General features: G+C 48.4%; 1 protein-coding gene across 1 annotated transcript; it reads right to left on the bottom strand.

Annotated features, from left to right (window-relative positions):
* Positions 1-1,957: 1,957 nt before the first annotated feature.
* Positions 1,958-15,615, bottom strand: LOC144121144 (protein argonaute-2-like). Its single transcript, XM_077654140.1, has 5 exons — positions 15,609-15,615; positions 14,177-14,580; positions 7,836-9,869; positions 3,369-3,596; positions 1,958-2,421 (listed from the first exon to the last, which is right to left on the bottom strand). The coding sequence occupies exons 1-5, from the start codon at positions 15,613-15,615 to the stop codon at positions 2,107-2,109; spliced, it is 2,988 nt and encodes a 995-aa protein (XP_077510266.1). The 3' UTR covers positions 1,958-2,106.
* Positions 15,616-17,826: the final 2,211 nt, after the last annotated feature.

Here is a 17,826-nt window from a genome sequence, read left to right as displayed (position 1 = left end):
AGCCTGCAAGAAAACAAAAGGTGCAATTAGTGGCGGCTTGGCTGACTTACGCTAACCTGGAAATTGTTCCGTCGAATTTGAATCAAAGCCAGCCCGAGCCTCTAAAAACGAAAACCACCGATTAGTAGTTGCTCATACCAGGCTGGCGGAGCTACAACTGAAAGATACTGATCATACATCTCTTCCAAGAAAATAAATCCGTTATTTCATAGTCTCCGATTTTTTGCGATTGTTTCCGATCACAAAGAAAGATTTTTGATCTCTATGTTCATCACACTGGTATCTATAGAGAATGCTGAAAAACAGTGACAAATGGCATATACAGCGATCTCACAGAACGAACTCCGAGATCCATGCATCCGCTCGAAAAGGCCAATGTCGCCTATATAGGCAAATAGAAAACAACTCACCGCTATGAATTGAAGTCTCACCACTATGCACTATTCATGCAGTGAACACTGATAGCCCCTTTGTAGGACATACTGCGCATCACCATTTAATATCTTGTAGCATTACTTGTCCATGTACCTCAGCGCAAATTGACTGCCCATTTATGCTTAGATTATATTTATTGTTTTTTTTATTCTTTTACTGCTATAAAGATATTTTCCGCGCTTCTCGCCTTACGATATTTTCGCCACAATACTCTTCCCCATGTAGAGTATGCTCTAAACAGAAAGGAGTAAAAAGGGAGTAAGAAAGGGAAGTAAGCTGTCCAATCCGCTAGGAGGCAGCTTACTCTCTTTCTTACTCCCATATAGGCGTTTGTTTGTGTTTAGAGTGTAGCATGCGAGCTAAAATCTCTTGTTTAAATTAAAGGGCTTCTCGCTCTATCTATCGCAAAGGGACACCCGCGGGGCTTGGCAACTAGCTGACGGCTATGCAGTTGAACGTCGCGAAGGCTGCGGATTTTAAAGTTAGATCGCATTTTTGTGCAGCTATGAAATGCTCTCAAGGTGCAGAAAGCCGGTTAAATTCAGTACAGGTTCTTCTCTGCCTGCAATACATACAGCATATATGAGTATAGCAAGTCGGGGCGCAGGCAGCGAGAAAAAGAGAAAATATCGCCGGACAGTGGTCAATAACATTTTGTTAGGATGACAAAAAAAAGCATATTAGGCGCATATATATTTAACGGAAAATTTTGGTTGTGCGCTCATAGAAGATGCACAGCTGAACTAAGCGCAATTAAACACGTGAAAGGCACACAACACAGGGCAAGCGCTTTGTGTTCATGTTCCTATTCAGTTGCGCATCTGTGATGTGTAGCTTACAATGAACCAAACTGAAACACTTTAAGTTCCGATCATAGAATTTGGATCAAAATTTTCTCGTTTTTAATTTCGTCTGGTGGTAAACTTCTAGTTTAGGTAACACAAAACGAATTTATAACCGACTAATTTTTTCCTCGTGGAGGAATTCTATGCAGCGGCCCTAATGTGGGCGGAGCAGCACTTAACAGTTAAGTCGTCTCTCACTACAACAAAACGCATTAAAATATGTTGCTATACGGCATTCGTAAAGCGGTGATCTTTATCGTCCATCCCATGCATACCACTTCACCTGCGCCTTGAACACACGACAGTGCAACGCCAAGAGGGCCGGGAGAAGATGTCCACTGCGTGTCACGTATATCTTGTCCTCTACGTCTTGCGCACATGTCCAACATTCTTCGACAAAAAAAATTGAAATTTGGGAAAGTGTAAGATTCTGGTATTGAAATATTCAAGGCCCATTCTTCCGATATCTGGAAAAATCTTCCTTTTATACTGTTTCCATTGCTCGCATCGAGCAGTTATGACTGTAATAGAAAACCAATGAGGAACACTTTGGACGGTAGCAAAAACGTTAATAGCAAAAAAAAATGCAAGCCTGCAGGCGGTAGGTTGGGGATATATTGATTGTTGTAGTAGAATTTTACAATATATGACGAACACTGCGCTCATAATACCCTCCCTATACCCTATATAACACCCTCCCTGCAAATGCCTTTAAACGTTTTCCCGTTCCAGATTGCTTTTCTCCAGAACTGTTGGGTATGACGTCAGTGGTGCGCCTCCAGGCTCACCGTAACCGGAATGCAGGGGCAGCGGAGAACCTCCTCCATTACACGAAGTACATGGAGGCCTGCATTTCCTGCAGCACCTTGACGGCCTCCACGTATTGGGCAGTGGTCAACACTGTGTCACCGCCGCCCTCAGACGACTGGCTGACCGCGCCGGACGTCTCCAGCTTGCTGGCGATGTGGTGTTTTGCACGGAAGGCGGCCAGGTGCGCGTAGTACACAGGGGCCGGGATGCTCACACTCCTTGCACATCGGGAGTATGTGTGGCACAGGTAGAAGCTGAGCTTCTGCAGGTCGTCCGCGCTGAACTTGGAGTCATCCCACACGACATAGTAGTGGGCCGGCCGGCTGGTGCCCTGCGGGTGCGCCGAGGAGTACACTTATTCACATGCGAGAATTCCAAGGGCCGTGTCATGTTGTGTCGCGTCGTGTCGAGGTATGTGGTGGTGCGGTGTGGTCCTGCTTGTGGTGCGATGTGGTGTGGCGTGGTGTTTGCGGTTTAAATGCGCCATTACGTGGGAAGGACAGTGTTTAAACGCAATATACAAAAACCGACAGTGCCCATGAGCAACCCATGCACTTGCCCTGCTGCTAATGCCGCATGCACAACATGTTTCTGGCTTTATCTGGCCTTAGATGCCCTCGCGCCAATAAATACAGTGAATAACTATTATTTCCTGGCTGGCTGTCATCAGCGCATTGGTCGGTCATCGTCATCTATGTCGGTGTCCCGACTTCGGGACAGCATAAACACCGAGGCATACAAGCCGACACGACTATTTAAACAAAAATCAATTTTTGACCGTTTTTTGAGACTTAAAAGCCGCTTCCATCTTTTACGTAAGAGCTAAACATCAAGCGCTTCTCTTTTCACCCAACCTTCTGCAATCATGTCTCAGTAGACGCCACCTCGAGAATAAAAACCAATGACCATATCCACATGACAGCATCACTGAGCACTGGCCATAGAGGCCCCCCATGCGCAACTTCCGATACCGCTTCCCCAATGGTGAACGATGACGTCACAGTCACACACAGCGCTCCTGATGGACTCAATGTAAAGCGGAAACCTTCCGTCACAGTTTCGCGCGTAGGTGATCTCGAAAACCATGCTTCCGTTTCCTCAAGATGTGGAAGGCCTACACCGCAGGCGCTCCTGGAATTTGTAGCGCATTAACGACGCGACACGACTTTGGCGATGCCGGCGCCCGGACTATTTCCTCCGCAAATTCATAAACGAAAACACCGCAGACCATTTCTTCCCGCTGACAATCGCAACAAGAGCGGAGAAGAGGACGCCTACCTGGATGCCGAAGTGGCTGCAGAGGAAGAAGTCGAAGTCCAGCGGGTGCGTGACCACCGAGTCTACGGTCGTGCCTGGTGGGACGTTTCGACACTTGCCCACGCCGTCGCGGTCGTTGGCGGGCATGAACCTCGTGTGATGCCGCTTCTGGACCACGATGAAAGTAATTGCTGGCTCGTAGGTCTCGTTGGGAGACAGTTCCTTGCACGCCAGCCGGATGGCGCTCACCTGCGAGATTTTAGAGCGGAAACAAAAACTGTCGGTCAAGGCTGAAAGGCCATTCGAATCATCACGATATCTACCTAGTTCAGAATGTAAACCAAACAATTTGGATGTTCACGAACTATGCTGTCGTATCTTATACAATTGTCGTTTCACAAAGAGTGTACGGCGAAGATCACCGTTTTTTTAAGCAATGCTATTATCGGTTGTACTCTGGTTAAACGAGCCGTTTCAGCTACCGTTCAGTTCAACGGAAGTGCAGCTTTTCGAACTGACGCTTAAATGAATAACAGTCGGCTGCAGTTACTCGGCATACTCTTCTAAATTGAGTTCACGCGGTCCACATTCCGGATCACGTGATCGGTTTGCACATAACTCTGCGCATTGACCACCTAGTTGACTTCACTCAACAAAAATTTCTGTGCAAGCTTGGCGTTTCAGTATACCTGTAGTGAACAACCACACAGAGCCAAAAAAAATTCAGTACAGGAACGTCCGGCTTCACCGCTCAGCCGTTGTTTTACTGGTGCCACTTCGCGGGCTTTTTTTTTCTGGCTACACTAATCCGAATATAGTCGGATACACTCAAGAATGAAGCCGATTTTCTCCGTAAAAGGACCCCCTTCCAGCCAATGGCTTCGGCTTATCATCACGAGCCCTCAAGGCTGACAATGCGGTGTGCGCCGTGGCAGTGACAATAGTCTTCCCTGTGAGGGGGGAGACTAACCCCTTTCATCTAGCATTCGCCACGTGGTTACCCAAGCAGGCTCATGAGAATTGGTCTATGCCATTGGCTGCAAGAGAGTCCATTCAGGGTTCTTGAGTTGCTGGGTTCTTGAGTTGTATCCGACTATAATGGAAGTTGTAGTTGTACTTATATTAGCCAAGATAGCAAGATGTGGCAGCCGGAAATGCCGCCGACTCGGCCGATGCAGCGGGTCAGTAGACTGGTCCAACTGCGTATCTCCACTGCGCTGAGATCTCAACAGCAGGTGGCGCTGCCTTTTATTACCCGTGCAACACGCGCACTTTCTAGATGTTTGTAGCCTTAAGTTTGCCTATGCCATTTTTTTCGGAGCTGGCGCTACACGTCCAGATTTAACGACATTATTATTTATTGGCAGATTTATTGACATTACTGATTCGCAACTAAACAGAGGAGATTACAATCCAATAAATGACGAAATTCAAATGTTTTCTGATAATATTCTGACACCCTCTTTTCAATATAAGTCAGTAGAATATAACCGCGGGTTCAATTTAGAGGCAAGCTCGCCGAAATAGTAGCCAAACATGTCCCGCTTATCACGCTATCAAATCATAAACCTAACACTTGCTTTACAAGAAAGCATCAATGCATGAGAAATAAGAAAAAAAAACGGTTGTACAAAAATACAAAGCACGAATGTTCGCCCTGCGCGCCGGGTAAATATAAAACCTACCTAAACCTCTGTTGTTCTGGCCTTTGTGACGAAAAATTTTTTTTTTCAAAAAGCCCTTCCTGCGCTACTTAAGAACAATAAAAGCAAGTCCTTCAAAACAATACGTCCGAACAGTGTCAGTAATGATATATCAATACAGGATATTGACAGCACCCCCTACTTCGATGCTGAATGTCCTAAAGCATTTAACTCGTTTTTCGCATATATTTTCACCCAAGAAGATAATCCTAACGTCTCGTATGCACCTGATTTTGGTTACCCGTACATGGCGCCGGTTGACATTACACTTGATGGCTTAGTACACCTGATAAATAACCTAGTACCCTCTTTTTCTGGTGTTGATTAAATCAATTCAAAATACTAAAGAAATGCCATTTCTGTCTCCAAAATCATCTTCCTTCATATCTTTAAGCAGTCAATATCTACAGGTGAGGTTTCCACCGGTTGAAGAATAGGAAAGGTTGTACCGGTTTTCAAAAGTGGCAACAAACACTCGCACGAAAACTGCCCACTTCCACCTTTTTGGACTTTGCCAAAGAATTTTATCGGGTAGAACATTGCCGACAAATATCTAAGCTTTGTGCGCTTAAATTACATTCTTTAACTCTGTCATGGGTCCGTAGTTTTCTTTCTAATTGCCTGCAGTACACCGTTGTTAACAAGTATTAATTTCCTGTTTGCGATGTTACATCGGACGCGGCGCTAGAAGCCTCCTCTGTCCATTAGTATTAATAATTTACATTAATAACCTGCCAGCAACAATCTCATCTTAGATACACATATTTGCTGACATCTGCATTATTCATTGACCAATAAAATTTACTAATGGCCACCTTGAACTTCAAAGTCACCTCGATTGCATAAACGACTGGTGTAAAACGTGTCTAATGACTAAACATTTCTAAGTGTAATATAATTACTTTTAGCCGAAAATGCGCAACTTCGAATTTTCCATACCGCAATAATAACGATACATTGGCTCGGAATACGCAGTATAAGCATCTAGGCGTCCATATTTCACCAAACTTTACTCGGGCTGAACACACATCCACCACTTTCGCTAATGCTTCCCGGTCACTAGTTTTCTTTCGCCGTAACCTGCTATGCACTACCCCTGACATGCGTAAACAAGCCTATATTACTTTTGTAGCACCGCAGCTAGAGTACACTTCATCCATCTGGTCACCTTATCAGAAATATCTAATAGAGAAGTTGGAAGCTGTCCAGAATCGGGCTTGTCGTCTCATTTTGGCAAAATTACAGTTATCAGTCCAGTGCAACCCAACTGAAGATCAAACTTTCGCTCCATGCATCCTTTGCAAATTCGTCGCGAGACTGCCCTTTTATCTATCTTTCACAAATACGTCCATGCCACTGATTCACCGCCAGCACATCTACAACGTCCCTCCTACTTATAACTGCAGCTATGCCGAATTTATGGCAACACACATGATTTCAACTTCTCGTCACTCCCGCGTGCCATTCGTCTCTGGAACGATCTTCCGGACTGCACCGCCCTGCAGGCTAATCAAGACCCCTTTCGCGAACATCTACCCAAACATTTCGTTGATAACGGTTAGCACGTCATTTAAATACTCAGAATTCGTACAACTTCGTTTTCAGCAGCTTGAGACTATTGCCTCTTCGGTTTCGTGATGCGCAGCTTTGCTCATTTATGCCTGATATGTTTTATTTGGCTTTTGTATAAATCTTCGTGCATTTCTCCTGATTTTGTTTCATGAAGCAGAGTGGTTTTTTTACTTTTATCCCTGTTAATGAATTGCGATATCTTATCTGAACTCACCTGTTTTTTTGTGTGTTTTGCTGTACATTTAATATGATGTTTGGATTTCTGGCCTATTTCTCACTAACTTCTGTATCGCCCCCTTACACAATGCCTCTCCAGAGGCCTATAAGGTATCTGTATATAAATAAATAAATAATTTAACTAGTCCCGGTGACGATACCGCCTTCAAGGCAGTAAAAAAGCCCTGAATATAAACAGTGTTAATGAGAAAGTATAACAGCAATGCCCTTCAAATATAATATAAAAATTATTTTGTAGAAAACGCCACTGTTCTTGCTTGACAAGTGTGTAAAAGTAGAACTCGTGTGTCAGCTCACAGGATAACAGTACATATGAATTCCTATTAAAAATAGTGTTGTTTATGAATAAACGATTATACTCTGGGTAGTGACTTCACACAAAAAAGTTGCATGTCTTTCCGCATGCGGAATGGCGAAAAGAGTATACAGATCTCGAGCGAATGAGGTGTGGCGAACTCAGAAGGTCGCAAACGCCAGTTAGTCTGTCGAATGTCATTAAATACAAGTGTGTGGCACCGCGCCAATTGCGTTAAAAATTGATTTACTAAGTAATTATGACATAAAACTTGACCGTGTGGCACGGGTATAACACCTCGAACTGTCGTTCAGCTCAACGGACGGTCAACTGCACAGCAGTTATAATCGCCCGTGTGTAAGAAGGATGAGAGGCGGAGCGGATACGTACAAAACCGCGCCAGAGGCCTCAGTCTTGGATGTTTACTACCTTTTGCAGAGAAACGATCAAGCTGAGGTCAACTAACGCCGACAAGACGTCTCCAGAAATGAATATCCTGGATGTCCTGAAATTATATCCCTGTGGAGATCAATTCGGTGTCGTTACGTATATGCACAGCTAGTCGGCTTCTCCAAAGACAAAGGTTATCCAATGACACTAGTGACATTGAATGCGGGAAAAACTGTCTTAACAAGATGAGCGTTTAGTGGGCACAGTATAGTAGTAGGCGCAGTTACTTACCTCATAGTTACGGACTTCCAAGAACTGCCCCTCGCTCACTCCGTCCCTGTAGAAGACGATCCGCTCGGGCTTGTGCCTGGTGGCGCGGTGGAAAGCCAGTAGCAATTCTTTGATCATGTCCTTCAGGTCTCTAATGATTTCCACACGCGCCTTAGCCTCGGAGTCTTCAATCTGTACCCGAATGGTGGCGTGAAACTTGGACGGTACAGTGTCTAGGCTTCCGACGCACGCGGCGATGGATGGCCTCACCTTGTCTCCAGGCGATGGGTGCGACACGTCTGCTCCAATGACGATCACGGGCGTATGAAACAGCTTCGGCTTCTCCTGCATCAGGAGACTATTGTTGATACCGCCCATCTTGGCGTTGATCTTCTGGCACAAGTTTTGGATGAGCGCTGCGTTGCACTTTTGGACCACGTTGTTGTCCAAGATGCATTGTGTGCGCAGAGAGAGCTCAGTCTCTGCCACCTGCTTGATCTCAGCGTAGTTCGTGGCTTTTGTTATCACTGCCACAACCATCTCCAACTGCGGGTACTGCTTGCGCTGCTCCGTGAGAACGGTCCGCATGGGCTGGCGGTTTGTGTCGAACGTGATGACCGCAAGCGGCTGCGCAATGCGCATGCCCAGTTCTTGGCCGATGCGGATCAGCATCCTGATGAAGTTTTCCAGGGAATCCTTGTGCGCGAAGCGGCTCACGTTGAGAACAATCCACTTTGTCATGGACATCGCCTTGTAGAAGCGCTGCCCTCGGAGATCCCACGTACCGTCGCGCGGCTTGCACATGGTGTTGTTCTCAAATACCAGAGATGGCGGGTCGAGCACTCTGCCCACAACCTGAGTGGGCTCAGTGTTGATCTTGACGCCGAACTCTCGCAGGTACTTGTCCGAGCTGCTGACCATGTCGCGCACGGACTGACGAATCTTCTGGAAGCGCTTGGCTGGCGGCTTGGCCGTGTGCTTGATCATCTCGGCGGTCTGACTCTCGTCGAGCTTCTTCCGACAGTGCTGGCCTTCGGCCAGCTCGCACACCTCCAGAGGAATGTAGACCGGATGCGTCGGGCTGCCACTCTGCACGCAAGGGAAGTTCGGGTACGACAAGCGCCTGTAGCGGCTCTGGAAGTAGTCGGCGACGGAGATCTGACTACCTTCTGATTCAAAATAGATTTCCTTCGCAGGTTCCCTCGTGATCTTGACCACTTTGTACTTGCGCGGGTACGGAAGGTGCGTCACTTTGACACGGAGTCCCTTGAGCTCCCTATTCAGGCGCACGTACTGGTTGTCGCGCAATGACCGGAAGTCTGCGGGCGTCAACACACGACGGCTGTCGCTTAAGAACCTGCACATGAAGTCGACCAGTGGAAGCGACTCGTAGAATGTGGTTGCTGACATGTCGACGTTAAGCATGGGCTTCCATTGGGCGGGTCGAACACTCGTGTAGTAGCCAAACCACACCTCCCGGCCTCCTCCGAGGTCATTGTGCTCGTTGGGTCCCGGCGGTCTGAAAAACGAGCGTCCAACTGGTGCAAGGTTTATCGAGGGGCTGTGCCTCAAGACGATGTCTATGGCCTGGAGGACTTCCTGGGGCACAGTTTGTACGCGCTTTTGGAAGACGCCATGCAGGGCGTCCAGATTCACTGTGGCCGCGTACTGGATCTTGATTATAAACTTCTCGGATCTTTGGTCTTCCTCGAGGTCGACTGTGAATGTCCGCTCGCGGAAGTTGAGCTGGTGGCGTGTGTACAGGTTCTTGCGGCCATCGAAAGCAGGGATGCAGTTGGCCAGGTCTTGCCGGTACTTCTTTACTAGGAGCTCGATGACAATCCTGTTGATCTTTGTACTGAGGCATCGGTACTTTTTCTGCTCAGGAACCTTGGTCTCCTTGGCAGTTTCCGAGGAGATGTCGACGTCGTAGTGGTAGACGCTGCCAGTCGGTATCTCGATGCTGAAGTGGTTGGCAAGAAGTTGTATGGTCCGGCCCAGCTGGCCGTGGGCAGGCCGCCGTGGGAAGTGAGAGGGTAGGGTTCTCTCGAGCTCCTGCGCCGTGTTTGGAGGTAATTAGAGCAGAGCATGAACAATTAAGTATGGACGCACTGTTTCGTGTGTTGAGCGTCACATAAGTTTGGCCGAATGGTCTTCGATTTACACTACAGCGCAGGACCGGTTCCGGTGGGTCTTAATGGAAAAAGCCTCCTGCACCCCGTGCATTATAGCGAGCCCTTTAAAGGACAGCGCTTGAACAAGAATATCCTCCAGTGACAATGTTTAAAATGTTTTGTGCAAGCGACGTTATGTGCAGTCAAAATTTAAATTTCAGCGTCTTCGAGCCTTTCTATATCTTTTCATCACTCTTTTCATGCTCACAGGTCGGCGCTGTTCAGCCAGCCCTACCCACTCAGCCCCACCGCCGGCTGCCTATGCGTTCGGGATTTCCCACCCCCCCCCCCCTCCCTGTAGAATGGGGTCGGGGGGGCTTCCTGAACCGCCGAAGCGACGCTTATTACTGGCAGCGGCCATAGCAGCTGCCTTACTTCTTAATCTAACCGACAGACACATCTGAACAAAAATACGCAGGAGCGCGAGGCGGAGAAATGCGCGGGCGTGAAAAAGTCACTGGAAAGAGCTTGCCAACCTTCGCTCGGGATTGTGGGTTCTGAATATTTGGTTCTGTACCCGGTTGGTCAAAAGTTTCGGGGCCAGAGGGCTTGCTTGTTTCATCGGTATATCATGGCATTTAAGACGCGAATAAAGCTATCAAGGTTCCCAGAGCACAGAACGATACCTCTTCCGCTTTCTACGGATATTCTGAGTCTGGTGGTGTCATGTCTGCCTGATAATACAGCTCAAAAGCAGACCCTTTGGCCTGAGAACTTTTAACCGACCCTGTACTTTCCTCGGATTATATTTCAGAGCCTTGTGCTATTTTGAGCGGATATGACAGGGACGATCGGGACGATTGCAAAATCAAGGAACCGCACTGCGTAGTCGCGGTGTTCATCAAAAGCGAGACAGTAATTACTTGTTATTTTTCTGCCTTAAATTATTTATACAGTGAACCAAGGCCATGATGGTGCCACAGCTGTAGAAGCATTTCTTGCAAGGTTTCTGAACCACTCAAAGGGAAAATGTGGGCTATTTTGAATATGTTTAGACGTGGTATTGTGTTCCCATTCGCATCACATTTCTTAAGAATCCCTTCTCTGTGCCTCAAAAACCGTTTTTCAGAATCCTGAGTAGAAGCTTTTTAAAACAGGAAAAACAAAGAACGCCGAAACCAAAACTTGGTTTCTCCCGAAGTATGACGCCGAGATCGAGGCTTGTCGTCATGCATACTGTCACAGAACCTCTCGGTGCGTTGACTGACTAAACTGGAGACTGTAAGCGACAGACCACTGTTTGTGTGAAATGGCCAAAAACAAAGGTCTTATTTTTTTTCTTCTTGACCAATCTCCGAGCAAATATTGACTGGCATGCAGCTGGTGACGTCACATGTCCAAGGTGGCCCACAGAAATGGTCCCGATTGGGGTGAAAAAAATTGGAAAAATTTAATTATTCATGATGAAACAAACCGGCGCCCGGCACCGAAGCTCGGCACAAGGAACTACAGTGGAAATTTCGGCATTCGTGGAGGTCGGAAAGACGCACCAGCCGCTCATTAACAGTTAAATATGAGCAACATACGGGAATCTTTCTATGAATTGACAATGTGCAGACGCGTAATTTATAAGAATCAACAGCTACAGCCCAAGGAAACATCAGTTTGTCAGAGTGGAAGTTTGGGCTCGACAGTGCAACATTTCGCTTGGAGTAAAAGCGCATTTAACGCGTGAATAAAAAAGACAATGCACTCACTGCGGTGGCTCAGTGCTTAGTGCGCTCGGCTGCTGACCCGGTGTTCGCAGGTTTGAACCCGACCGCGGCGGCTGCGTTTTGATTGAGGCGAAAGGCGCCCGTGTGCTGTTCGATGTCAGTGCACGTTAAAGATCCCCAGGAGGTCGAAATTATTCCTCAGCCCTCCACTACGGCACTACTTCGTTTCTTCTTTCACTCCCCCCACCCTTGTCCCTTCCCTTACGGGGGCGGTTGGGGGCACTGCACCATTTCCTTCCGCCCCCCCCCTCCCGCCAGAAAAGTTAATGTCGATTAGCCCAATAATAATAATAATAATAATAATAATAGGAATAATAATAATAATTGCTTTTTGGGATAAGGAAATGATGCACCATCTGTCTCATATATCCCTGCACACCTGAACCGCGCCATAAAAGAAGGGATAGAGGGAGTGAAAGAAGAAAGGAAGAAAGAGGTTCCGTAGTGGAGGGCACCGGAATAATTTCGACCACCTGAGGATCTTTAACCTGCACTGACATCGCACAGCACATGGGCGCCTTAGTGTTTTGTTTCCATAAAAACGCAGCTGCCGCGGTCGGGTTCGAACCCGGGAACTCCAGATCAGTAGCAGAGCGCCCTAACCACTGAGCCACCGCGGCGGGTTGGATTAGCCCAGCTAATCCAGGATATACAAAGGGGAAGCGAGATTGAGCTCTCCACTGTCCCGCAGAGCCGGTTGTGCGCCTTTCCTGGTTGTGCGCCTTTCCTTTCGTGAAAATGAATGGTCATTGCAAAATTGTGAACTCCAATGAACTCTACCAAGTCCTTCCACTAACTTGTTTTCTTTGGTTTTTTAGGAAAGGAAATCGCACAGTTACCATCTCACATATCTCAGTGGACACCCGAACCACCCCAAGAAGGAAGTGATAAAGGAGGGAGGGAAAGAGGAAAGAGAAAACAAAATTGAAAGTTGGATTTTGAGGAAAGGCAGGTGGAACACCTGTGGCTCAGTGCTACTAGTGGGGCATGCACAGTAGTGGGTAGAGAGCGAAAGAGAGAAATGCCATGTGTCATTACTGCTCCACGTGCTCTCCAGGAATCATGCAAAATTGCTCAACCTGTGGCCAGTAAAAATTTCACTTTAAAAACAATATTTCATACGCTGGCAACAAAACACTCGGCCGCCGGCGTATAAGTAGTTAACTCCAAGGCTAAACCTGACGACGCACCAATTGCTTGAGCCACCCTTTATCCAGGTGAGACTAAGGCCCTGAACCTCACAGAAGAAACTGAAAATTGAAAATTGATTTTTGGGGAAAGGAAATGGCGCTGTATCTTTCTCATATTGGCAGACACATGAAACACCCTATAAGGGAAGGGAAAACGGAGGGAGTGAAAAAGGAAAGGATGAAAGAGGAAAGGAAGAAAGAGGTGCTGTAGTGGAGGGCTCCGGAATAATTTCAATCACCTGGGGATCTTTATTGTACACTGACATCGCAAAGCACAGGGGTGCCTTAGCGCTTCGCCTCCATCGAAATGTATTGCAGCTGCCCGGTCTGATTCGAACCACTCATTTAAGTACGGTCTTTACGTCACAAACTTCGGTTTTAAATTTCAGCCACTCGCCTTGTCCTCCTCATTGTTGACCAAGGAACCCGTAGCGGTTCCGAAACGTTGTTCTCGATCTAGGCATTGTCAGCAGCTAAATCTTACGTTTCACTTCCAGAGCGCCCTATACGTCATGCACTACCACGATGCTTGCTACCCACAGCACTTTTCAGCAGTAAAAACTAAGCCCTGTAGTCGGCTGGAACTCCAGAAAGAAGCGACGGATGCACTTCAAAGGACGCCTTGCAGCCTACGGCGTCGGCCGATTCTCCGGGCGCCGCTGTCAATCTGATCAAGCGGTGGTTCATATCCTTTCATATGCCACTCCCTGAGATGTCACACAGGTCCAAGAGGATTGAGTAACCATGACGTCATGGGAACCAGTCGACGCCATTGGCTGGAGGGCCTCTATCGAGAGGCACATGCCGCTTCTTTCTTCAGTTGTATTATACCGGAGTTCGGTTCTCGTACCGTCCACTTAAGTCGATGTTTTGGAGAGGTGAGGTTTCCTCTTGCCTTGAAGCTAACAGCTGAACCTCTTTGTAACGAAGCGGTTTCATACGAAATAACTTATATAACGAAGAAATTATGATTGCACGTGGAAGCTCGGCCATCAGGGGCTATAACGAAGCTACAGCTATAACGAAGTAACCGCCGGAAACCTTCAACTTCGTTGTAAAGAGGTTCAAATGTATTTGGACCGCTGGCATAACGAGATGCACAGCATGGTTTATAACGAAATAATGAATATAACGAAGGAATTATGATTCCCCTCGGGAGCTCCTTCAACAGTGCATATAACGAAGCAACAGCCGTGAACGAACTTTCAGCTTCCTTATAACGAGGTTAAACGAACTACATGGCATGGCTCAAGATGAAGCCCTTTTGGGAAAACAGTACGGACCTTGATCCTGACATCGTCGCCTGAAGTGGCCTGGTCGCCAGCTGCGGGGGTCTGCTGTGTCAGCGCGACGGGCGGCGTGCTTGGTGGCGACGGTGGTAGGGCAGCTGCTGCCGGCTGAGTGCCACTCACGGCGGCTGCTGCGGATGCAGGCCGGGGGCTGCTGGAAGCTACCTTGGCGGAACCCGCGGCGGCGGCGGCCCCGTAGCTGGGACGGGAGGCGCTGGGCTGAGCGGTGGGGTGAGCGCTGGGATCCGCGGCCGTGGTCGGGCCGCCGCTGACGGCGCGCGGCTGCGGGCTGGCCGCGGCGCCCTGCTGGAGTGCTTGCGCGAACGAAACCCACGAGGGACCGGCGGGCGACGGAGCAGGAGGTGTGGCTTGGTTGCCACCGCTGGCCGAAGGCACTGCTGCGAGCCGAAAATGCCCATTTAACGCCGGCTCTATATATCGGCTGCGTTTGCGATCATATCGATCGTTACGACACGCATATATACACTGCCGAAAGCAGAAGACTGGACAGGCGTCGCCGGAGCTCCGTTGGTAGAGCACCGGACGCGAAATTCAGAGGTCGTGGGTTTCGGATCCCACCGGCGGCATGTGGTTGTTTTTCTTCTGCTTTTTAATGAATTATCTTTGAAAAGTTTCGCTTTTTATGGGGGTTTAAGGTCGCAAAGAGACTATTTAAAAAGTCATTGCCATATTAAGCCCCCACTGATGAACACCACAAAATATTTTTTTTTTAAATTTCCCTATGCTCCTTGGTTCGGTCACTGTTGGCTTGCGTCATGTATTTCTTAACGAGCCCCTTTCGTCCCCTTCCCTTGTCTGCTCAACGGGAAAAAACATCTGGTATACAGTACTTAGTCGATGGTTTGATGGAATGCCGTCTGGTCAGGTCAGCAGAATGAATCTTCGGTTTACTGACCATGTGAAAGTGGTCAGCTGACTGCAGTTAACATAGTTGACATGGTCAGTGACCGAAAACTCAGTATACTGTGGTCGAGAGAACAGGTCGGAACAGCCGTCCCAACTCAGACAGCTGTGTAAGCCGATAATGGCATGCTCCGTGACTAAACGCGACTAAACATGCAGCTCCCCCAAACAGCGTCGTATAGCCCTTGCACTGAAGAACTTAGTGCGAGGCAATAGCTGTCGCGCAGGGTCTTAATTTTCACACAAAAGTGATCAGCCCTCCCCCCACAGCAACGAAGAAGCGGCAAACGACAAACCCCGCCGCGCGTTCAATATACTTGAGACACACGCGCACGCTTTTCGTCTAGCTGTATACGTGAGAATAAAAACAATTTTCTAAAACAACAAAAAAAACAACTTGGCTAACCCTGGAATTCAGCGAAAAGCAAGGACGCTTGCAAAGTGCCTCAGGCTCGTCCATGGCAGCGCCTGCATTCACGGCCGTTCTATATTATATACACACACGACATGGCTTAGACGTAGTATCAACCAATGTCAAAGAGCAGAGGTGAACTAAAGGTCATAGGTAAAGGGTCAAGAGCGACGCCATAACTGTACCACGTACGGTCATACACGGCTAACGTGGTTAGGCTGACGGTCGCCCAAGGTTATTCTCCGGCCTATGCGATGAATGCTTTACCAAACGTGGTGAAACTTTTCGCTTCGTATTCAACTGCAGTGACTTCTTCAGTTTCATTCCGTTTAGGGCGCAGCTCGCCCGTCCCTGCGTTCCGCATCGTAGGCGCTGTAACATGCTACCTGACAGATGACGTGTTACGGAGTGTGACAGGTGACGTGTTGGCACGAAGTAGCAGAGCGAAGCGCCACCTGACACGGCGAGAGGAATGGACAGCCGGAAGGCGGCTGCTACGGGACGATGCCGGAGGGGGGCTAGCAACGTAACACGACACCTGCCAAGCGGTAGCTGGCGGCTTGCGGAGACCTGGGCTGAACTTTCGAATTACCGTCCGTCGAATCAGCCTTCAATTTTTTTCATTTATATATCGGGCGTAAAGAATGCACGTTCCTTGCCGCGGATAACGCTTGCTGTCACGGAGAATGTCAGCACATGCTCGCTGTGGGAAACGCGCTTCCCCAATTCCCTTCCTTTCTTCAAAATCGACGGAGTCCGCAACATCGTGAACGACAATGCCAATGATCACAATGAACGCGACGGTGGCGGCTAAGTGACGTCATAGCTCTCACATGGTTTCTCCTCGGTTCAAGGTCAAACTCGTCAAGCTGCTAAGTTGCCTTGACTTCACCCGGCAGCCCCCCCCCCCCCCACCCAAAAAAAAACAACAAAAAAAACACGCAGTCGCGAGAAATAGCGACCACAATCCGGGGAGAGGTATTTTTTGAAAATTGGCTTTTAAGGAAAGAAAATAACGCAGTAACCGTCTTGCATATCTCGGTGGACACCTGTACCACGCCGGAAGGGAAGGGATAGAAGGAGCGAGTGAAAAAAGAAAGGAAGAAAGAGGTGCCGTAGTGGGGTCTCTGAAAAAGTTTTGACCACCAGGAGATATTTAACCTGCACTGACATCGCACAACACTCGAGCGCCTCTGCATTTCGCCTCCATCGAAACGCGGCCGCCGTGGTCGGGTTCGAACCCGGGTACTCCGGAACAGTAGCCGAGCACCCTAATCACTGAGCCACTGTGACGGGTAATGCGGATAGCCCAAGCCAAAAATGCGGCGGTAACAGAGTAATGAACAGAAACACGATACCCGAAAGACGCGGGTTCGGTGGCCGCGGCGGTCGAATTTCGATGGAGGCGAAATTCATGAGGCCCGTGTTCTGTGCGATGTCAGCGCACGTTAAAGAACCCCCAGGTGGTCGAAATTTCCGGAGCCCTTCACCACAGCGTCCCTCATAGCCTAAGTCTCTTTGGGACGTTAAACCCAAATAAACCATAAAGGAATCGTAAATGCGCTGAGGGGACTGGGGTGCGGAGCTGCAGAGAGGTTGCTGTGCACCAAGAAGAACGGGCTAAAACGAGACAGCAGCGGTCGGAAACGTGCCGTGGATCAAGGCACTGACCAAGCTGAAGAGCGTTCCACAGCACCCGTCCCGTGTCAGGTCAGCAGCATGGACGGAACACACAGGCGCACGGGCGACGCGTGCAGCAGCGCGTGCTCGAGGAGCGTCGAGACGAACAGTGCGCGTGCGCAAGGCGAACGTTCGGCAAGGCATTCACGGCAGGAACGCGCCGCCGGTCACAAATGCGCGGCTCGGCTGGAACCCCTTTTATGGGTCCTCTCAGAAAAAATTAAAAACAAAAGATGACGTGAAGCGAAGCGACGCGATCCTTTGTATTGGTTTATGCGCTTCAGTTAGGTATTTCACATAACCTGTTAGCACTGACGTTCTAGCATGCCTGGAATTTGGTAATTTTCTTCATTCCGCATACATTCTATCGTATAGCAATGCTACCGCAACATCAAGTATTCCCGAGACTGCAGCATCAATGCAAAACGTTGGTTGTCATAACAAAATAGCCTAATATTAATGATATCTAAAGAGTGCATTGTCCACAACGCAGGTTGGAGATTGAGCAAGCTGAAGGCTTCGCGATTTCACTAAGCGTGCGGGCTTTGTTCGAACAAAGCAAGGCTATTGTCACAGCCTGAGGGCATCGAGCCCAATACTGGCGTTGCATATGGCGACACTGTACGAA

Source organism: Amblyomma americanum, chromosome 1 (assembly GCF_052857255.1).
Source record: "Amblyomma americanum isolate KBUSLIRL-KWMA chromosome 1, ASM5285725v1, whole genome shotgun sequence".
In the NCBI taxonomy this organism is placed as follows: domain Eukaryota; kingdom Metazoa; phylum Arthropoda; class Arachnida; order Ixodida; family Ixodidae; genus Amblyomma; species Amblyomma americanum.
This window is presented reverse-complemented; position numbering and strand designations above follow the sequence as displayed.